Source organism: Bos grunniens, chromosome 5 (assembly GCF_055505025.1).
Source record: "Bos grunniens cultivar Pamir isolate PY7600 chromosome 5, Bosgru_T2T1.0, whole genome shotgun sequence".
Taxonomy (NCBI): domain Eukaryota; kingdom Metazoa; phylum Chordata; class Mammalia; order Artiodactyla; family Bovidae; genus Bos; species Bos grunniens.
In genome coordinates, this window is record NC_141169.1 from 59,516,027 (window position 1) to 59,540,286 (window position 24,260).

Below are 24,260 nucleotides of genomic sequence, written 5' to 3' on the forward strand. Positions count from 1 at the left end.
ATTCAGAAAGAGAAATTAAGGAATCAATCCCATTCACCATTGCAACAAAAAGAATTAAATATCTAGGAATAAACTTACCTAAGGAGACAAAAGAACTGTACACAGAAAATTACAAGACACTAATGAAATAAATCAAAGGACATAAAGAGATGGAGAGATATTCCATGTTCCTGGGTAGGAAGAATCAATATTGTGAAATTGACTATACCACCAAATGTAATCTACGGATTCAATATGATCCCTAACAAATTACCAATGGCATTTTTCACATAACTAGAGCAAAAATTTCACAATTCATAGGGAAGAACAAAAGACCCAGAATAGCCAAAGCAATCTTGAGAATGAAGAATGGAGCTGAAAGAATCAACATTCCTGACTTCAGATTACACTACAAAGCTGCAGCCATCAAGACAGTATGGTACTGGCACAAAAACAGAAATATAGACCAAGGGAACAGATAGAAAGCCCAGAAATAAACCCATGCACCTATGGGTACCTTATGTTTGACAAAGGAGGCAAGAATATACAATGGGGCAAGGAGAGCCTCTTCAATAAATGGTGCTGGGAAGACTGGACAGCTACATGTAAAAGCATGAAATTAGAACACTTCCTAACACAACATACAAAGATAAATTAAAAAAGGATTAAAGATCTAAATGTAAGACCAGAAGCTATTAAACTCTTAGAGGGAAACATAGGCAGAACACTCAGTGAAATAAATTAGAGCAATATCCTCTATGACCCACCTCCTAGAGTAACAGAAATAAAAACAAATGTAAACAATTTGTTTACTGATTAAACTTAAAAGCTTTTGTACAGCAAAGGAAACTATCAGTTCAGTTCAGTTCAGTCACTCAGTTGTGTCTGACTCTTTGTGACCCCATGAACCGCAACATGCCAGGCCTCCCTGTCCATCACCAACTCCCCGAGTTTACCCAAACTCATGTCAATTGAGCCGGTGATGCCATCTAACCAGCTCATCCTCTGTTGTCTCCTTCTCCTCCTGCCTTCAATCTTTCCCAACATCAGGGTCTTTTCAAATGAGTCAGCTCTTTGCATCATTTTCTTATAGGAAAATATAAGCAAGGTGAAAAGACAACCCTCAGAATGGGAGAAAATAATAGCAAATGAAACAACTGACAAAGGATTAATTTCCAAAATATACAAGCACCTTATACAACTCAATGCAAACAACCCAATCAAAAAGTGGGAAAAAGGTAATTACTGATAAGTATGTTCCTGTTGCCATTTACTTTATTGTTTTGGGTTCGAGTTTATATAACATACTTATCAGTAATTACCTTAAATGTAAATGGGTTGAATGCCCCAACCAAAAGACAAAGACTGGCTGAATGGATACAAAAACAAGACCCCTACATATGTTGTCTACAAGAGACCCACCTCAAAACAGGGGACACATACAGACTGAAAGTGAAGGGCTGGAAAAAGATTTTCCATGCAAATAGGGACCAAAAGAAAGCAGGAGTAGCAATACTCATATCAGATAAAATAGACTTTAAAACAAAGGCTGTGAAAAGAGACAAAGAAGGTCACTACATAATGATCAAAGGATCAATCCAAGAAGAAGATATAACAATTATAAATATATATGCACCCAACACAGGAGCACCACAGTACGTAAGACAAATGCTAACAAGTATGAAAGGAGAAATTAACAATAACACAATAATAGTGGGAGACTTTAATACCCCACTTACACCTATGGATAGATCAACTAAACAGAAAATTAACAAGGAAACACAAACTTTAAACGATACAATAGACCAGTTAGACCTAATTGATATCTATAGGTCATTTCATCCCAAAACAATGAATTTCACCTTTTTCTCAAGCGCACATGGAACCTTCTCCAGGATAGATCACATCCTGGGCCATAAAGCTAGCCTTGGTAAATTCAAAAAAATAGAAATCATTCCAAGCATTTTTTCTGACCACAATGCAGTAAGATTAGATCTCAATTACAGGAGAAAAACTATTAAAAATTCCAACATATGGAGGCTGAACAACACGCTGCTGAATAACCAACAAATCACAGAAGAAATCAAAAAAGAAATCAAAATTTGCATAGAAACGAATGAAAATGAAAACACAACAACCCAAAACCTGTGGGACACGGTAAAAGCAGTCCTAAGGGGAAAGTTCATAGCAATACAGGCACACCTCAAGAAACAAGAAAAAAGTCAAATAAATAACCTAACTCTACACCTAAAGCAACTAGAAAAGGAAGAAATGAAGAACCCCAGGGTTAGTAGAAGGAAAGAAATCTTAAAAATTAGAGCAGAAATAAATGCAAAAGAAACAAAAGAGACCATAGCAAAAATCAACAAAACCAAAAGCTGGTTCTTTGAAAGGATAAATAAAATTGACAAACCATTAGCCAGACTCATCAAGAAACAAAGGGAGAAAAATCAAATCAACAAAATTAGAAACGAAAATGGAGAGATCACAACAGACAACACAGAAATACAAAGGATCATAAGAGACTACCATCAGCAATTATATGCCAATAAAATGGACAACGTGGAAGAAATGGACAAATTCTTAGAAAAGTACAACTTTCCAAAACTCGACCAGGAAGAAATAGAAAATCTTAACAGACCCATCACAAGCATGGAAATTGAAACTGTAATCAAAAATCTTCCAGCAAACAAAAGCCCCGGTCCAGACGGCTTCACAGCTGAATTCTACCAAAAATTTAGAGAAGAGCTAACACCTATCCTGCTCAAACTCTTCCAGAAAATTGCAGAGGAAGGTAAACTTCCAAACTCATTCTATGAGGCCACCATCACCCTAATACCAAAACCTGACAAAGATCCCACAAAAAAAGAAAACTACAGGCCAATATCACTGATGAACATAGATGCAAAAATCCTTAACAAAATTCTAGCAATCAGAATCCAACAACACATTAAAAAGATCATACACCATGATCAAGTGGGCTTTATCCCAGGGATGCAAGGATTCTTCAATATCCGCAAATCAATCAATGTAATACACCACATTAACAAATTGAAAAATAAAAACCATATGATTATCTCAATAGATGCAGAGAAAGCCTTTGACAAAATTCAACATCCATTTATGATAAAAACTCTCCAGAAAGCAGGAATAGAAGGAACATACCTCAACATAATAAAAGCTATATATGACAAACCCACTGCAAACATTATCCTCAATGGTGAAAAATTGAAAGCATTTCCTCTAAAGTCAGGAACAAGACAAGGGTGCCCACTTTCACCATTACTATTCAACATAGTTTTGGAAGTTTTGGCCACAGCAATCAGAGCAGAAAAAGAAATAAAAGGAATCCAAATTGGAAAAGAAGAAGTAAAACTCTCACTATTTGCAGATGACATGATCCTCTACATAGAAAACCCTAAAGACTCCACCAGAAAATTACTAGAAATAATCAATGACTACAGTAAAGTTGCAGGATATAAAATCAACACACAGAAATCCCTGGCATTCCTATACACTAATAATGAGAAAACAGAAAGAGAAATTAAGGAAACAATTCCATTCACCATTGCAACGGAAAGAATAAAATACTTAGGAATATATCTACCTAAAGAAACTAAAGACCTATATATAGAAAACTATAAAACACTGGTGAAAGAAATCAAAGAGGACACTAATAGATGGAGAAATATACCATGTTCATGGATTGGAAGAATCAATATAGTGAAAATGAGTATACTACCCAAAGCAATTTATAGATTCAACGCAATCCCTATCAAGCTACCAACAGTATTCTTCACAGAGCTAGAACAAATAATTTCACAATTTGTATGGAAATACAAAAAACCTCGAATAGCCAAAGCGATCTTGAGAAAGAAGAATGGAACTGGAGGAATCAACCTACCTGACTTCAGGCTCTACTACAAAGCCACAGTTATCAAGACAGTATGGTACTGGCACAAAGACAGAAATATTGATCAATGGAATAAAATAGAAAGCCCAGAGATAAATCCACGCACATATGGACACCTTATCTTCGACAAAGGAGGCAAGAATATACAGTGGATTAAAGACAATCTCTTTAACAAGTGGTGCTGGGAAATCTGGTCAACCACTTGTAAAAGAAGGAAACTGGACCACTTTCTAACACCATACACAAAAATAAACTCAAAATGGATTAAAGATCTAAACGTAAGACCAGAAACTATAAAACTCCTAGAGGAGAACATAGGCAAAACACTCTCTGACATACATCACAGCAGGATCCTCTATGACCCACCTCCCAGAATATTGGAAATAAAAGCAAAAATAAACAAATGGGACCTAATTAACCTTAAAAGCTTCTGCACATCAAAGGAAACTATTAGCAAGGTGAAAAGACAGCCTTCAGAATGGGAGAAAATAATAGCAAATGAAGCAACCGACAAACAACTAATCTCAAAAATATACAAGCAACTCCTACAGCTCAACTCCAGAAAAATAAATGACCCAATCAAAAAATGGGCCAAAGAACTAAATAGACATTTCTCCAAAAAAGACATACAGATGGCTAACAAACACATGAAAAGATGCTCAACATCACTCATTATCAGAGAAATGCAAATCAAAACCACTATGAGGTACCATTTCACACCAGTCAGAATGGCTGCGATCCAAAAGTCTACAAATAATAAATGCTGGAGAGGGTGTGGAGAAAAGGGAACCCTCTTACACTGTTGGTGGGAATGCAAACTAGTACAGCCACTATGGAGAACAGTGTGGAGATTCCTTAAAAAACTGGAAATAGAACTGCCTTATGATCCAGCAACCCCACTGCTGGGCATACACACTGAGGAAACCAGAAGGGAAAGAGACACGTGTACCCCAATGTTCATCGCAGCACTGTTTATAATAGCCAAGACATGGAAGCAACCTAGATGTCCATCAGCAGATGAATGGAAAAGAAAGCTGTGGTACATATACACAATGGAGTATTACTCAGCCATTAAAAAGAATACATTTGAATCAGTTCTAATGAGGTGGATGAAACTGGAGCCTATTATACAGAGTGAAGTAAGCCAGAAGGAAAAATATAAATACAGTATACTGACGCACATATATGGAATTTAGAAAGATGGTAACAATAACCCGGTGTACGAGACAGCAAAGGAGACACTGATGTATAGAACAGTCTTATGGACTCTGTGGGAGAGGGAGAGGGTGGGAAGATTTGGGAGAATGGCAATGAAACATGTAAAATATCATGTAGGAAACGAGTTGCCAGTCCAGGTTCGATGCATGATGCTGGATGCTTGGGGCTGGTGCACTGGGACGGCCCAGAGGGATGGTATGGGGAGGGAGGAGGGAGGAGGGTTCGGGATGGGGAACACATGTATACCTGTGGCAGATTCATTTTGATATTTGGCAAAACTAATACAATTATGTAAAGTTTAAAAATAAAATAAAATTGGAAGAATAAAAAAAAAAAAAAAAAAAAAAAGTGGGAAAAATACCTAAAGAGACGTTTCTCCAAAGAAGACGTATAGATAGATAACAAACACATGAAAAGATGCTCAACATCGCTCATTATTAGAAAAATGCAAATCAAAACTGCAATGAGATATCACTTGACACTGGTCAGAATGATCATCATCAAAAAGCCTACAAACAATAAATGCTGGAGAGGGTGGAGAAAAGGGAACGCTCTTGCACTGTTGGTGGCAATGTAAATTGATACAGCCACTATGCAAGATGGTATGGGGATTACTTTAAAAAACTGGGAATAGAACCACATGATCCATCAATCCCACTCCTAGGCATATCACCTGAGGAAACCAAAATTGAAAAAGACACATATATCCCATTGTTCATTGCAGCACTATTTACAACAGCTAGAACATGGAAGCAACCTAGATGTCTATTAACAGATGAATGGATAAAGTTGTGGTACATATACACAATGGAATATTACTCAGGCACAAAAAGGAACACATTTGAGTCAGTTCTAATGAGGTGGATGAACCTAGAACCTATTATACACAGTGATATGAGTCAGAAAGAGAAAGATAAATATCATATTCGAACATATATATGGTTTCAGTGTGTCTGCCCTCTGATGCCCTCTTGCAACACCTACCATCTTACTTGGGTTTCTCTTACCTTGGGTGTGGGGTATCTCTTCACGGCTGCTCCAGCAAAGCACAGCTGCTCTTCCTTACCTTGGACGAGGGATATTTCCTCACTGTTGCCCTTCCTGACCTTCAACGTGGGATAGCTCCTCTAGGCCCTCCTGTGCCCGGGCAGCCACATCTCCTTGGACGTGGGGTTGGTCCTCCCAGCTGCCGCCCCTGGCCTGGGGCATTGGGTAGCTCCTCCCTGCCGCTGCCCCTGACTTCGGACGTGGGGTAACTCCTCTTGGCTGCCGCCCTTTGGGCATGGGGTCCTCCCCGCTGCTGTCCCTGACGTCGGACATGGGGTAGCTCCTCCTGGCCACCACCCCTGACCTCAGACTTGGGTAGCTCTTCTCGGCCATTCCTGCGCTGTTGCAGCCTGGCACTCTGGGCTGCTGCCCCTGACTTCAGACGTGGGGTAAGTCCTCTTGGCTGCCGCCCTTTGGGCATGGGGTCCTCCCCGCTGCTGCCCCTGACTTCAGACGTGGGGTAACTCCTCTTCTCTGCCACCCTTCGGGCATGGGGTCCTCCCTGCTGCTGCCCCTGACCTCAGACGTGGGGTAGCTCCTCTCGGCCGGGCTTAGTGCACTGGTCGCAGCCGCCGCCATGCTTAGTGCGCTGGACGCAGCCGCCGCCGTGCTTAGACCCAAGACGGGCGGGTCATGGTGGAGAGATCTGACAGAATGTGGTCCACTGGAGAAGGGAATGGCAAACCACTTCAGTATTCTTGCCTTGAGAACCCCATGAACAGTATGAAAAGGCAAAATGATAGGATACTGAAAGAGCAATGCCCAGGTCAGTAGGGGCCCAATATGCTACTGGAGATCAGTGGAGAAATAACTCCAGAAAGAATGAAGGGATGGAGCCAAAGCAAAAAGAATACCCACCTGTGGATGTGACTAGTGATAGAAGCAAGGTCCGATGCTGTAAAGAGCAATATTGCATAAGAACCTGGAATGTCAGGTCCATGAATCAAGGCAAATTCAAAGTGGTCAAACAAGAGATGGCAAGAGTGAATGTCGACATTCTAGGAATCAGCAAACTCAAATGGACTGAAATGGGTGAATTTAAATCAGATGACCATTATATCTACTACTGCAGTCAGGAATCCCTCAGAAGAAATGGAATAGCCATCATGGTCAACAAAAGAGTCTGAAATGCAGTACTTGGATGCAATCTCAAAAACGACAGAATGATCTCTGTTGGTTTCCAAGGCAAACCATTCAATATCTCAGTAATCCAAGTCTATGCCCCAACCAGTAACACTGAAGAAGCTGAAGTTGAATGGTTCTATGAAGGCCTACAAGACCTTTTAAAACTAACACCCAAAAAAGATGTCCTTTTCATTATAGGGGACTGGAATGCCAAAGTAGGAAGTCAAGAAACACCTGGAGTAACAGGTAAATTTGGCCTTGGAATACGGAATGAAGCAGGAAAAGGAGGAGCTAAGATGGCGGAGGAATAGGACGGGGAGACCATTTTCTCTCCCACAAATTCATCAAAAGAACATTTAAAAGCCAAGTAAATTCCACAAAACAACTTCTGAATGTCAGCAGAGGACATCAGGCACCCAGAAAAGCAACCCATTGTCTTTGAAAGGAGGTATGAAAAAATATAAAAGGCAAAAAAAGGGACAAAAGAGGGAGGGACGGAGCTCCATCCCGGGAAGTGAGTCTTAAAAAGAGAGAAGTTCCCAAACACCAGGAAACACTCTCACTGCTGAGTCTATGCCGAGCCTTGGAAGCACAAAGGGCCACGTAACAGGGAGGAAAAATAAATAAACAATTAAAACCCACAGATTACAATCCCAATGGTAACTCCCCCAGCGGAGAAGCAGCGCAGACGCCTGCACCCGCTACTAGCAAGTGGGGGCTGGGCAAGAAGGAGTGGGCTGCATCGCTTAGAGTAAGGATCTGGCCTGACTGCCCCGAGCACTACCTGAGCAAACTAATTAGGGCTAGCAAACCAGACTGTGGGATAGCTACCACGCGGAAAGCCAGCCCTAACCTAAGACACAGCCAGGCCCGCGCACAGAACAAAGGACTGAACAGAGATAGCTGGCTGCAGACCATCCCCTTCCAGTGACAGGCAGCCAGAGCCGGAAGTGGGCAATTGCAGCCCCAGAGAGACATTATCTACAAAACTGTAAGCAGGCTTCTTTGCTAACTAAGACTTCTTGGGTTCTGGAAGGTCAACATCCGCCTGAGAAGGTACGCCGGTTGTACACCCAGAAAACCGAGCGGCAGGGAGGCAATAAGTCGCAGCGACCGCGCTCACCAAACACCTCATCACCTGAGCTTCTTAGACCTGGGAAGGGCACAAAACGCAGGCCCAACAGAATCTGTGCCTCTGAGGATGACCCAAGTGCCTGAACCTGAGCGGCTTAGACCTGGGAGGTGCAGGCATCCCAGGACCAGCCTCGGATGGTTCCCTGTGGAGCAACCTAGAGCCTGAGCAGTGTAGGCAGGGAGGCTACATGCGCCGTGAGCGGGGGCAGGCCCAGTGTGGCTAAGGTACTGCAAGCACACGCCAGTGTTTTGTTTGCAGTGTCCCTCCCTCCCCACAGCACTACTGAACAAGTGAGCCTAAAAAAAAAACAAAAACAAAAAAGTGTCCACCACCACCCCCTTTGCATCAGGGCGGAAATCAGACACTGAAGAGACCAGCAAACAGGAGAAGCTATAACAGAGGGAACTGCCTTGGAAGCGACAGGCAATAGATTAAAACCCTGTCGTTAATACTGACTACATAGGAAGGGGCCTATAGATCTTGAGAAATATAAGCTGGACCAAGGAACTAAATGAAAATGAACTGACCCCACAATACCCACACCACCACCAGAGAAAGTCCTAGATATATTTTTACTACTTTTATGATCATTCTTTCTTTATTTTTAATTTTTAACACTTTTAAGTCCTCTATTACTCCTTTAATTTTCACTTTTATAACCTATTACTTTGCAAAAAGAAAGGACCCTAATTTTTTTTAAAAGCAAACTTCATATATATATATATTTTATAATTTTTGTGACCTTGTTTTGTTTTTTTTCTTTTTCTCTTTCTTTCTTTTCTCTTCTTTTCTTTAACACTGTATTTCTGAAATTCAAAACTCTACACTAGATTTTTAATTTTAGCTTTTTGGTACTTGTTATCAATTTTGTACCTTTTTTTTTATATACTTTTTGTGACTTTTTTTTTCTCTCTTTCTTTCTCTTCTTCTTTTCTTTAACATTGTATTTCTGAAATTCCAAACTCCACTCGAGATTTTTAATTTATGCTTTTTAGTATTTTTTTTTATCAATTTTGTACCTATATTTTCTTTATAATTTTTGTGACTTTGTTTTTGTTTGTTTGTTTTTTCTCTGCTTTTTTGTCATCTTTTCTTTAACATTGTATTTTTGAATTCCAAACTCTACTCTAGACTTTTAATTTTTGGTTTTTGGTATTTGTTATCAATTTTGTACCTATATTTTCTTTATAATTTTTGTGACTTTGTTTTTGTTTGTTTGTTTTTTCTCTGCTTTTTTATCATCTTTTCTTGAACATTGTATTTTTGAAATTCCAAACTCTACTCTAGACTTTTAATTTTTGGTTTTTGGTATTTGTTATCAATTTTGTACCTATATTTTCTTTATAATTTTTGTGACTTTTTTTTTCTTTTTCTGTTTCTTTTCCTTTTTCTTCTCTTTAACATTGTATTTTTGAAATTCCAAACTCTACACTAGATTTTTAATTTTTGCTTTTAGGTATTTGTTACCAATTTTGTACCTTTAAGAATGCAAAAAAATAGAGGAAAACAACAGAATGGAAAAGACTAGGGATCTCTTCAAGAAAATCAGAGATACCAAATGAACATTTCATGCAAAGATGAGATCTATAAAGGACAGAAATGGTATGGACCTAACAGAAGCAGAATGTATTAAGAAGAGATGGCAAGAATACACAGAAGACTGTACAAAAAAGATCTTCATGACCCAGATAATCATGATGGTGTGATCACTGACCTAGAGCCAGACATCCTGGAATGTGAAGTCAAGTGGGACTTAGAAAGCATCACTATGAACTAAGCTAGTGGAGGTGATGGAATTCCAGTTGAGCTACTCCAAATCCGGAAAGATGCTGCTGTGAAAGTGCTGCACTCAATATGCCAGCACATTTGGAAAACTCAGCAGTGGCCAAGGGACGGGAAAAGGTCAGTTTTCATTCCAATCCCAAAGAAAGGCAATGCCAAAGAATGCTGAAACTATCACACAATTGCACTCATCTCACATGCTAGTAAAGTAATGCTCAAAATTCTCCAAGCCAGGCTTCAGCAATATGTGAACCGTGAACTTCCTGATGTTCAAGCCGGTTTTAGAAAAGGCAGAGGAACCAGAGATCAAATTGCCAACATCTGCTAGATCATGGAAAAAGCAAGGGAGTTCCAGAAAAACATCTATTTCTGCTTGATTGACTATGCCAAAGCCTTTGACTGTGTGGATCACAATAAACTGTGGAAAATTCTGAAAGAGATGGGAATACCAGACCACCTGATCTGCCTCTTGAGAAATCTGTATGCAGGTCAGGAAGCAACAGTTAGAACTGGACATGGAACAACAGACTAGTTCCAAATAGGAAAAGGAGTAAATCAAGGCTGTATATTGTCACCCTGTTTATTTAACTTGTATGCAGAGTACATCATGAGAAACGCTGGACTGGAAGAAACACAAGCTGGAATCAAGATTGCCGGGAGAAATATCAATAACCTCAGATATGCAGATGACACCACCCTTATGGCAGAAAGTGAAGAGGAACTCAAAAGCCTTTTGATGAAAGTGAAAGTGGAGAGTGAAAAAGTTGGCTTAAAGCTCAACATTCAGAAAACGAAGATCATGGCATCCGGTCCCACCACTTCATGGGAAATAGATGGGGAAACAGTGGAAACAGTGTCAGACTTTATTTTTCTGGGCTCCAAAATCACTACAGATGGTGACTGCAGCCAAATTAAAAGACGCTTACTCCTTTGAAGGAAAGTTATGACCAACCTAGATAGCATATTCAAAAGCAGAGACATTACTTTGCCAACAAAGGTTCATCTATTCAAGGCTATGGTTTTTCCTGTGGTCATGTATGGATGTGAGAGTTGGACTGTGAAGAAGGCTGAGCGCTGAAGAATTGATGCTTTTGAGCTGTAGTGTTGGAGAAGACTCTTGAGAGTCCCTTGGACTGCAAGGAGATCCAACCAGTCCATTGTGAAGGAGATCAGCCCTGGGATTTCTTTGGAAGGAATGATGCTAAAGCTGAAACTCCAGTACTTTGGCCACCTCATGCAAAGAATTGACTCATTGGAGAAGACTCTGATGCTTGGAGGGATTGGGGGCAGGAGGAGAAGGGGACGACAGAGGATGAGATGGCTGGATGGCATCGCTGACTCGATGGATGTGAATCTGAGTGAACTCTGACTCAGTTGGTGAGGCGTTGGTGAGGGACAGGGAGGCCTGGCGTGCTGTGATTCATGGGGTCACAAAGAGTCAGACACGACTGAGCGACTGATCTGATCTGAAGAACCCAAACTGCAGTATCCATTTTTTACTTGGGAGCGAGATTACTGGCTTGAATGTTCTCTCCCCATTTGGACTCTCCTTTTTCTCCACCAGGTTGCCTGTGTCTCCACCCTAACCCCTTTCTACTCTACCCAAATCTGTGAATTTCTGTGTATTCCAGATGGTGGAGAACACTTAGGGAACTGATTACTGGCTGGATCTGTCTCTCTCCTTTTCATTCCCCCCTTTTATCCTCCTGGCCACCTCTGTCTCCTTCCTCCCTCTTCTCTTCTCTGTATAACTCCGTGAACATCTCTGAGAGGTCCATTTGTGGAGTGCACATAAGGAAGTGATTACTGGCTAGACTGCTCTCTCCTCTATTGATTCCAACTCATCTCATTCGGGTCACCTCGAACTCCCTCCTCCCTCTTCTCTTCTCCATATAACTCTGTGAATCTCTCTGGGTGACCCTCACAGTGGAGAAACTTTTAATCTTTAACCTAGATGTTTTATCAATGGTGCTCTATAGAAGGAGAAGTTTTGAGACTACTGTGAAAATAAGACTGAAAACCAGAAGCAGGAGGCTTAAGTCCAAACCCTGAGAACACCAGAGAACTCCTGACTCCAGAGAACATTAATTGACTGGAGCTCATCAAACGCCTCCATACCTCCACTGAAACCAAGCACCACCCAAGGGCCAACAAGTTCCAGGGCAAAACATACCATGCAAATTCTCCAGCAACACAGGAACACAGCCCTGAGCTCCAATATACAGGCTGCCCAAAGTTACTCCAAAACCACTGACATCTCATAACTCATTACTGGACACTTCATTGCACTCTAGAGAGAAGAAATCCAGCTCCACCCACCAGAACACCGATACAAGCTTCCTTAACCAAGAAACCTTGACAAGCCACCTATACAAACCCACACAGAGCGAGGAAACTCCACAATAAAGAGAACTTCACAAAATGCAAGAATACAGAAAGTACACCCCAAACTCAGCAATATAAACAAGATGAACAGACAGAGGAATACCCAGCAGGTAAAGGAACAGGATAATTGCCCACCAAACCAAACAAAAGAGGAAGAGATAGGGAATCTACCTGATAAAGAATTCCGAATAATGATAGTGAAATTGACCCAAAATCTTGAAATAAAAATGGAATCACAGATAAATAGCCTGGAGACAAGGATTGAGAAGATGCAAGAAAGGTTTAACATGGACCTAGAAGAAGTAAAAAAGAGTCAGTATATAATGAATAACGCAATAAATGAGATCAAAAACACTCTGGAAGAAACAAATAGTAGGATAACAGAGGCAGAAGATAGAATTAGTTAATTAGAAGATAGAATGGTAGAAATAAATGAATCAGAGAGGAAAAAAAGAAAAACGAATTAAAAGAAATGAGGACAATCTCAGAGACTTCAAGGAAAATATTAAAGGCTACAACATTTGAATCATAGAGACCGAGAAGAAGAAGACAAAAAGAAAGACCATGAGAAAATACTTGAGGAGATAATAGTTGAAAACTTCCCTAAAATGGGGAAGGAAATAATCACTCAAGTCCAAGAAACCCAGAGAGTCCCAAACAGGATAAGCCCAAGGTGAAACACCCCAAGACACATATTAATCAAACTAACAAAGATCAAACACAAAGAACAAATATTAAAAGCAGCAAGGGAAAAACAACAAATAACACACAAGGGAATCCCCATAAGGATAAAAGCTGATCTTTCAATAGAAACTCTTCAGGCCAGGAGGGATGGCAAGACATACTTAAAGTGATGAAAGAAAATAACCTACAGCTCAGATTATGGTACCCAGCAAGGATTTCATTCAAATATGAAGGAGAAATCGAAAGCTTTACAGACAAGCAAAAGCTGAGAGAATTCAGCACCACCAAACCAGCTCTCCAACAAATACTAAAGGATATTCTCTAGACAGGAAACACAAAACAGGTGTATAAATTCGAACCGAAAACAATAAAGCAAATGGCAATGGGATCATTCTTATCAATAATTACCTTAAACATAAATGGGTTGAATGCCCCAACCAAAAGACAAAGACTGGCTGAATGGATACAAAAACAAGATTCCTACATATGTTGTCTACAAGAGACCCACCTCAAAACAGGGGACACATACAGACTGAAAGTGAAGGGCTGGAAAAAGATTTTCCATGCACATAGAGACCAAAAGAAAGCAGGAGTAGCAATACTCATATCAGATAAAATAGACTTTAAAACAAAGGCTGTGAAAAGAGACAAAGAAGGTCACTACATAATGATCAAAGGATCAATCCAAGAAGAAGATATAACAATTATAAATATATGTGCACCCAACATAGGAGCACCACAATATGTAAGATAAATGCTAACAAGTATGAAAGGAGAAATTCACAATAACACAATAATAGTGGGAGACATTAATACCCCACTCACACCTATGGATAGATCAACTAAAGAGAAAATTAACAAGGAAACACAAACTTTAAACAATACGATAGACCAGTTAGACCTAATTGATATCTATAGGACATTTCATTCCAAAACAATGAATTTCACCTTTTTCTCAAGCACACACGGAACCTTCTCCAGGGTAGATCACATCCTGGGCCATAAATCTAGCCTTGGTAAATTCAAAAAAATTGAAATCATTCCAATTATCTTTTCCGACCACAAGGCAGTAAGATTAGATCTCAATTACAGGAAAAAAACTATTAAAAATTCCAACATATGGAGCCTGAACAACACACTGCTGAATAAGCAACAAATTACAGAAGAAATAAAAAAGGAAATCAAAATTTGCATAAAAACGAATGAAAATGAAAACACTACAACCTGTGGGACACGGTAAAGGCAGTCCTAAGGGGAAAGTTCATATCAATACAGGCATACCTCAAGAAACAAGAAAAAAGTCAAATAAATAACCTAACTCTACACCTAAAGCAACTAGAAAAGGAAGAAATGAAGAACCCCAGGGTTGGTAGAATGAAAGAAATCTTAAGAATTAGGGCAGAAATAAATGCAAAAGAAACAAAAGAGACCATAGCAAAAATCAACAAAACCAAAAGCTGGTTCTTTGAAAGGATAAATAAAATTGACAAACCATTAGCCAGACTCATCAAGAAACAAAGGGAGAAAAATCAAATCAATAAAATTAGAAAGGAAAATGGAGAGACCACAACAGACAACAGAGAAATACAAAGGATCATAAGAGACTACTATCAGCAATTATATGCCAATAAAATGGACAACGTGGAAGAAATGGATAAATTCTTAGAAAAGTACAACTTTCCAAAACTCGACCAGGAAAAAATAGAAAATCTTAACAGATCCATCAAAAGCACAGAAATTGAAACTGTAATCAGAAATCTTCCAGCAAAAAAAAGCCCAGGTCCAGATGGCTTCACAGCTGAATTCTACCAAAAATTTAGAGAAGAGCTAACACCTATCCTACTCAAACTCTTCCGGAAAATTGCAGAAGATGGTAAACTTCCAAACTCATTCTATGAGGCCACCATCACCCTAATACCAAAACCTGACAAAGATGCCACAAAAAAAGAAAACTACAGGCCAATATCACTGATGAACATATATGCAAGAATCCTTAACAAAATTCTAGCAATCAGAATCCAATAGCACATTAAAAAGATCATACACCATGACCAAGTGGGCTTTATCTCAGGGATGCAAGGATTCTTCAATATCGGCAAATCAATCAATGTAATACACCACATTAACAAATCAAAAAATAAAAGCCATATAATTATCTCAATAGATGCAGAGAAAGCCTTTGACAAAATTCCACATCCATTTATGATAAAAACTCTCCAGAAAGCAGGAATAGAAGGAACATACCTCAACATAATAAAAGCTATATATGGCAAACCCACAGCAAACATTATCCTCAATGGTGAAAAATTGAAAGCATTTCCTCTAAAGTCAGGAACAAGACAAGGGTGCCCCCTTTCACAATTACTATTCAACATAGTTCTGGAAGTTTTAGCCACAGCAATCAGAGCAGAAAAAGAAATAAAAGGAATCCAACTTGGAAAAGAAGAAGTAAAACTCTCACTGTTTGCAGATGACATGATCCTCTACATAGAAAACCCTAAAGACTCCACCAGAAAATTACTATAACTATTCAATGAATATAGTAAAATTGCAGGATATAAAATAAACACGCAGAAATCCCTTGCATTCCTATACACAAATAATGAGAAAACAGAAAGAGAAATTAAGGAAACAATTCCATTCACCATTGCAACGAAAATAATAAAATACTTAGGAATATATCTACCTAAAGAAACTAAAGATCTATATATAGAAAACTATAAAACACTGGTGAAAGATATCAAAGAGGACACTAATAGATGGAGAAATATACCATGTTCATGGATTTGAAGAATCAATATAGTGAAAATGAGTATACTACCCAAAGCAATCTACAGATTCAATGCAATCCCTATCAAACTACCAACGGTATTCACAGAGCTAGAACAAATAATTTCACAGTTTATATGGAAATACAAAAAGCCTCGAAGAGCCATAGCAATCTTGAGAAAGAGAATGGAACTGGAGGAATCAACCTGCCTGACTTCAGGCTCTACTAGAAAGCCACAGTCATCAAGACAGTATGGTATTGGCACAAAGACAGAAATATAGATCAATGGAACAAAATAGAAAGCCCAGAGATAAATCCATACACTTATGGACACCTTATATTTGACAAAGGAGGCAAGAATATACAATGGATTAAAGACAATCTCTTTAACAAGTGGTGCTGGGAAAATTGATAAACCAATTGTAAAAGAATGAAACTGGAACACATTCTAACACCATACACAAAAATACACTCAAAATGGATTAAAGATCTAAACATAAGACCAGAAACTATAAAACTCCTACAGGAGAATATAGGCAAAACACTCTCCGACATACATCACAGCAGGATCCTCTATGAGCCACCTCCCAGAATATTGGAAATAAAAGCAAAAATAAACAAATGGGACCTAATTAAAATTAAAAGCTTCTGCACAACAAAGGAAACTATAAGCAACGTGAAAAGACAGCCTTCAGAATGGGAGAAAATAATAGCAAATGAAGCAACTGACAAACAACTAATCTCAAAAATATACAAGCAACTCCTACAGCTCAACTCCAGAAAAATAAATGACCCAATCAAAAAATGGGCCAAAGAACTAAATAGACATTTCTCCAAAGAACACATACAGATGGCTAACAAACACATGAAAAGATACTCAACATCACTCATTATCAGAGAAATGCAAATCCAAACCACTATGCGGTACCATTCACGCCAGTCAGAATGGCTGAGATCCAAAAGTCTACAAGCAATAAATGCTGGAGAGGGTGTGGAGAAAAGGGAACCCTTTTACACTGTTGGTGGGAATGCAAACTAGTATAGTCACTATGGAGAACAGTGTGGAGATTCCTTAAAAAACTGAAAATAGTACTGCCTTATGATCCAGCAATCCCACTGCTGGGCATACACACTGAGGAAACCAGAATTGAAAGAGACACATGTACCCCAATGTTCATCATAGCACTGTTTATAATAGCCAAGACATGGAAGCAACCTAGATGTCCATCAGCAGATGAATGGATAAGAAAGTCATGGTACATGTACACAATGGAGTATTACTCAGCCATTAAAAAGAATACATGTGAACCAGTTCTAATGAGGTGGATGAAACTCGAGCCTATTGTACAGAGTGAAGTAAGCCAGAAAGAAAAACACCAATACAGAATACTAACACACATATATGGATTTTAGAAAGATGGTAACAATAACCCTGTATAGGAAACAGCAAAAGAGACACTGATGTATAGAACAGTCTTTTGAACTCTGTGGGAGAGGGAGAGGGTGGGATGATTTGGGAGAATGACATTGAAACATGTATAATATCATATATGAAACGAGTCGCCAGTCTAGGTTCGATGCACGATACTGGATGCTTGGGGCTGGTGCACTGGGACGACCCAGAGGGACGGTATGGGGAGGGAGGAGGGAGGAGGGTTCAGGATGGGGAACACATGTATACCTGTGACGGATTCATTTTGATATATGGCAAAGCCAATACAATAGAGAAAAAAAAAAAAAGAAAGTGAAAGAGGAGAGTGAAAAAGTTGGCCTAAAGCTCAGCATTCAGAAAACAAAGATCATGGCATCTGGTCCTATCAGTTTATGGGAAATAGATGGGGAAACAGTGGAAACAGTGTCAGACTTTATTTTTTGGGGCTCCAAAATCACTGCAAATGGTGACTGCAGCCATGAAATTAAAAGACACTTACTCCTTGGAAGGAAAGTTACGACCAACCTAGATAGCATGTTCAAAAGCAGAGACATTACTTTGCCTGCAAAGGTCCATCTAATCAAGGCTATGGTTTTTCCTCTGATCATGTATGCATATGAAATTTGGACTGTGAAGAAGGCTGAGCACTGAAGAATTAATACTTTTGAACTGCGGTGTTGGAGAAGACTCTTGGAATCCCTTGGACTGCAAGGAGATCTAACCAGTCCATTGTGAAGGAGATCAGCCCTGGGATTTCTTTGAAGGGAATGATGCTGAAGCTGAAACTCCAATTGGCCACCTCATGCGAAGAGTTGACTCATTGGAAAAGATTCTGATGCTGGGAGGGATTGCAGGCAGGAGGAGAAGGGGATGACGGAGGGTGAGATGGCTGGATGGCATCACTGACTCAATGGACGTGAGTCTGAGTGAACTCCAGGAGTTGGTGATGGACAGGGAAGCCTGGCGTTCTGTGATTCATGGGGTCACAAAGAGTTGGACTCGACTGAGCGACTGAACTGAACTGAACACATATATATATATGGAATCTAGAAAAATGGTACTGAAGAACTTATTTACAGGGCTGCAATGGAGAAACAGACATAGCGAATAGATTTATGGACGTGGGGAGAGGTGAGGAGAGGGTGAGATGTATGGAAAGAGTAACATGGAAACATATTACCATATATAAAATGGATAGCCAACAGGAATTTGCTGTATGTCTCAGGAAACTCAAACAGGGGCTCTGTATCTACCTAAAGGATTTGGAAGGAGAGGGAGATGGGAGGATGGTTCAAAAGGGAGGGGATATATGTGTACCCATGGCTGACTCATGTTGAGGTTTGACAGAAAATAACAAAATTCTGTAAAGCAATTAACCTCCAATTAAAAAAAAGTTTTTAAGTTTGCAAAAATAGCAAGAAATTGTGAAAATTTTCATATATAAAGCTCTTTTATTTTTTTATTGTGTACCACCTCCTGGATAATTCCAGACATGTATATGTGCTATAAGCTTAAAAATAGTTTAGGAGTGACAAATGCACACAAGAGAAAAATAGCTCCTTCATATGAGATAATGGCAGGGTCCCTGAACAATGCATAGCTAGCTTCATGAAGCAGAGGGAGATGGATCCTTTTCTTGGCAAGGAAGTCTATGTGGTGCTTCCAAATTCAGCTTTTGAGTCATCTGAATCTATATAAGCTTCAAACTAATTCTCTGTCCCCAACATTTTCCAGTCAACACACTAATAGTCACATGAGACAGGAGGAAAAGTTTTGAATTAAATCATTTATATAATTAAGGAGACTATAGCATCAGGATTTATTATTGGTAATGCCATCTCCTTGGTTATGAGATGACTGAAATATTAAAGTTATATGTATCTTTTTCTTTTAGCTCTCAGATGCATTTTGAAGATGCCAGCACAGTGCACAGGCCTCCTATTCATTATGCAAGCTTCATCAATCTTGTTTTAGTAGGCACTTAATTCTAAGTGACTTCTGCCTTTCTAGTATCATGTAGAGTACCAAGGTTTCATTGTCTAATGAAGTCATTATTGACTTCAGAACAAACACTTTAACTAATTGGTTAGATCCTTATTGTTTTGAGTATCTGTTATTTGTATACACTGTCTATTTATCAAGGGCATGTTAGATTAAAAGTTCTATTTTTGTAAGATTTCCCATTTATTTCTATTACTCATGAAATATTAAATAATTGTGGTTAATGGAAGTGGTTATTTTATAAAAGTCAACATTGAGGTCTTCTATGGGATACAAAGATGAACATAGCCATTCTCAAGAGAGATTCACTATAGAGGAGAACTAGGAGGCTACTGAGAATGCCAAGTATGGCTTCCAGAAATCCCTCATGGTCTATACCTTAGCAGAGATTTGGCCTTGACTTTGCTTAATTCCCAGGAGATCAATTTATGACTTTCTTCATAGGTCAAAACAACTGGACGTGAAAAATTTGAGCTATTTGTGCAGCCAGAGAAATACCAGATCCTAGTTTAAGTATCTATGCTCATAATACCCAATATTGTCATATTCCTTGCAGTTCTCTCTTTAAATATTGCTCCCTTAAACTTCTAGAACAACTTTATTGAAAAGGAGGATAGTGTATTTCCACACCTTCTATAGGTTTCTGACATTATTTTTATTTCCTGAACTATTTCCCTTGAGTCACCATAAAATAGAGAAAATTTAGTGAAATTTGATTAATGTGACATTTGCTAGTGTCTGGCAGGGAAGCAATGATTTTGTATTTTATTACTCACAGCAGAAATGTGAATAGCAGAAATAAGGAGAAGGGATCTGTCATGATTTTAGCAAAACAAATAAACAGAATGATATATCTAGCAGAGATGGAAATTAAGTGAATAGGTTTCTATGCATAGGAGAGGTTTCCCTACACATTTCTGGAATATCCTTTTGGATAAGTTGCCTCATGCAAAAGGTAAACGTGGGGCAGAACTTCAAGGGAATAAAATGTTTTTTATAAAGCTTAATAGCTGAGAAATAAGGATGTTCAAACGGAAAATGCACTGGGATACGATCTGGATGACAGAGCTGCTATGATCTGAGGCAAGTGGTTACTTTTCAGTTTGTGCTTCAATACAAAAAGAAAAGTAGATAAATACAGCATATCCTGTGGATTCATGTTGATGTATGGCAAAACCAATACAATATTGTAAAATAATTAGCCTCCAATTAAAATAAATACGTTTATATTAAAAATAAATATAAAAAAACAAAAAGATAAAAAAATAGAAATGTTTCTATATGTATATTCTTAGCAAATCACTGCACCTGCTAAGTCGCTTCAGTCGTGTCCAACTCTGTGCAATCCCATAGACGGCAGCTCACCAGGCTCCCCCGTCCCTGGGATTCTCCAGGCAAGAACACTGGAGTGGGTTGCCATTTCCTTCTCCAATGCATGAAAGTGAAAAGTGAAAGTGAAGTTGCGCAGTAGTGTATGACTCTTCGCGACCCCATGGACTACAGCCCACCAGGCTCCTCCGTCCATGGGATTTTCCAGGCAAGAGTACTAGAGTTGGGTGCCATTGCCTTCTCTGTAGCAAATCACAGAAGATGCCAAACATTAATGATTTCAATGGAATTATAGACAAATCTTTAAGTGAATATATTTCCTGTTAAATAACATAATTATGCTATTTATTCTATTTTATTATACATATATATAAGTATAGAGCATTCTCATGTTATGTTAATTACTTCATAAATATTAATATTACTTTAATTAATTAATATTAATAAAATTAATAATTTAATCATTAAACATTTTAAAGTTTATTTGCTAAGAAGATCTTTAATTGATTTATATCATATAAAGTAATGAGTTCTGCACAAAGAAAAATGGGTTGCTACTTTAGTCTTTTAAATTTCATTTTTGATCTTTTGAAGGAAATGAGATCATCCCTTTCTGTTTTTTAAGTGGTGGTCTTCTGATAAATACATGATAGAAAAAAAGAAAAATGAATATTTTATAGGATTATTCCAACAAAATTGCAAGGGATTACATTAAATGTACAAAATAAAGAGTATAAATTTCATTTATCATCTCTCAGTAGTGTGATTTATTGTATGAAGATTTTCTAATTAAAATGAGAGTATTATATAAAGCACAAATCATGTATATGTTTTAATATATAATGAAAGTAAGTTAAAAAAATGACAGCATGAATTAGAGATAATGTTTTAGAATTGTATTAATGATGATGACATTGATTATAATAAATTATATCTTTCATCTTTTCCCTTTTAATACACTTTTCACCTGCAGCTGCTGCTAAGTCGCTTCAGTCGTGTCCGACTCTGTGCAACCCCACAGACCCCAGCCCACCAGGCTCCCCGGTCCCAGGGATTGTCTAAGCAAGAACACTGGAGTTGGTTGCCATTTCCTTCTCCAATGCATGAAAGTGAAAAATGAAAGTGAAGTCGCTCAGTCGTGTCCAACTCCTAGCGACCCCATGGACTGCAGTCTACCAGGCTTTGCCGCCCATGAGATTTTCCAGGCAAGAGTACTGAAGTGGGTTGTCATTGCCTTCTCCGACTTTTCACCTAAATATATTTAAAAGAAGAAGAGAGAGAGAAATGAACCACACTGTGATCACAGAGTTTGTCCTTCTAGGCCTTTCTGATGATCCTGAGCTTCAGATTGTGATTTTCCTCTTTTTATTAATCACATATGTATTAAGTGTCACTGGAAACCTGACTATTATCACCCTAACCTGGGTGGACTTCCATCTCCAGACACCAATGTACTTCTTCCTCCGAAACTTCTCTTTCTTAGAAATCTCCTTTACTACTGTGTGCATCCCTAGATTTCTGGGGGCAATTATCACCAGGGACAAGACTATTTCTTACAACAATTGTGCAGCCCAACTATTTTTCTCTATTTTCATGGGGGTGACTGAATTTTACATTCTAACTGCCATGTCCTATGACCGCTATGTTGCCATCTGCAAGCCCCTGCATTACACAACCATCATGAGCAGGAAACTCTGCAGCCTGCTTGTGCTCTGCGCATGGCTCAGTGGGTTTCTGACCATTTTCCCACCCCTTATGCTTCTCCTCCAGCTGGATTACTGTGCTTCCAATGTCATTGATCACTTTTTGTGTGACTATTTTCCCCTTTTACAATTGTCTTGTTCAGATACATGGCTCCTAGAAGTAATGGGTTTTTACTTTGCTTTGGTTAGTTTGCTGTTCACTTTGGCATTGGTGATTTTGTCTTATATGTACATTGTCAAGACTATTTTGAGAATCCCATCTGCCAGTCAGAGAAAAAAGGCCTTCTCCACTTGTTCCTCTCACATGATTGTCATCTTCATCTCCTATGGAAGCTGTATATTCATGTATGCTAATCCCTCGGCCAAAGAAAAGGCATCATTGACAAAAGGGGTAGCTATTCTCAATACTTCTGTGGCCCCCATGCTGAACCCCTTCATCTACACCTTGAGAAACCAGCAAGTAAAACAAGCCTTCAAAGACATGGTCTATAAAGCAGTGTTTTGTGCTAATAAATGATTTTTTTGGGGGTCAAAAACACTTTAAAGAACAACTAGGTTAAATTTTTAAATTCCTAAATATTTGTATAACTCTGCTTGCAGTTTATATCCTTTTACCAGGCCACATGCCTGCTAATATATACTTTTTCAGTCTATTTCTTCCATTTCTCCAGCCATTGTTTATTGACATTTAAAGTATAGTAAAAGTTAAATATCCTATAGCATATTCTAGAATAGAATTGTATTTCTTTAAGACATACTTTAGAGCATGAAGTTAAAAACAGTTTTAATCCTGTAAATATCAGTCCCTAAAATGATCATATGATATCACATTGTACTTTAAATGCAAAGTTTCAAAATTAGTGTGTAATATCTTATTTATTTTCACAATGAACACTGATAATTTCTTAACATTAAAGAATCTACCTGTTGTATATTATAATACAGTAAATTCATTCCAAAAATATCATATGTAGTAGTGCATTGCACTTTAAATGCAGTTCTTTATACTTTGTGAAATTAAGTGCATATTTTCAAGATAAATATTTATCAAGATATTATGTATTAATTATAGAATTTCTTTTTTCTGTATCATTTTAAAAAATGCTGATATTTAAAAATTCAAAAAATCAAGTAAAACTAAAATACTTCCACTTTATTGAGCTCATTGATTGCATTTATGACAGTTATTCTAAATTTTTTGTCAGATATTTACTTACCTCCATTTTTTTAGGGTCTATGTTTTGAGATTTATTTTGTCTGGTTGATTGGGGTACTTTTCTGTTTGTTTTATGTTCCTTTTAATTGTGTTGTTATCTACACATTTGACAAAACCTGCCAGGGTCCAGCCCAGGCTGATCCAGGGTATTCGAAGCGGGGATGGCTTCGGCGAGGATCAGGATACAATACCTTTAATTAGATATTAATTAAAGATGTAAAGAGTAATAGAATGAGGATAGCTCAGTAGGAAAATTCAGTGGAGAAAAGAGGCTGAATAGCTTGGTTTATGCGGGAGACCAATAAAACTTCAAGACAAGAAGTTTGCACCACTTACATAGGCCGCAGGCGTCCTTCCGTTCTCCCGAAGGAGAGGAGACACTGAGGCCTCCCCGGTCAGATCTTAGAAGCCCAGGCATAATTAGTAAGCATGGCGGGTTCCGCGCTCAGATGGAGACTCAGCCAGAGTGAGAGAGAGAGTGACATGGGGAGACCAGTATTTCGAGAAACTGATCCCAATTCTTTATTTTCCATGGTCTACT

At 38.6% G+C, this 24,260-nt stretch overlaps 1 protein-coding gene across 1 annotated transcript; it reads left to right on the forward strand.

The window, feature by feature from the left end:
* Nucleotides 1-22,010: 22,010 nt before the first annotated feature.
* Nucleotides 22,011-23,020, forward strand: LOC147372151 (olfactory receptor 6C3-like). Its single transcript, XM_086403969.1, has one exon. The coding sequence runs from the start codon at nt 22,085-22,087 to the stop codon at nt 23,018-23,020; it is 936 nt and encodes a 311-aa protein (XP_086260095.1). The 5' UTR covers nt 22,011-22,084.
* Nucleotides 23,021-24,260: the final 1,240 nt, after the last annotated feature.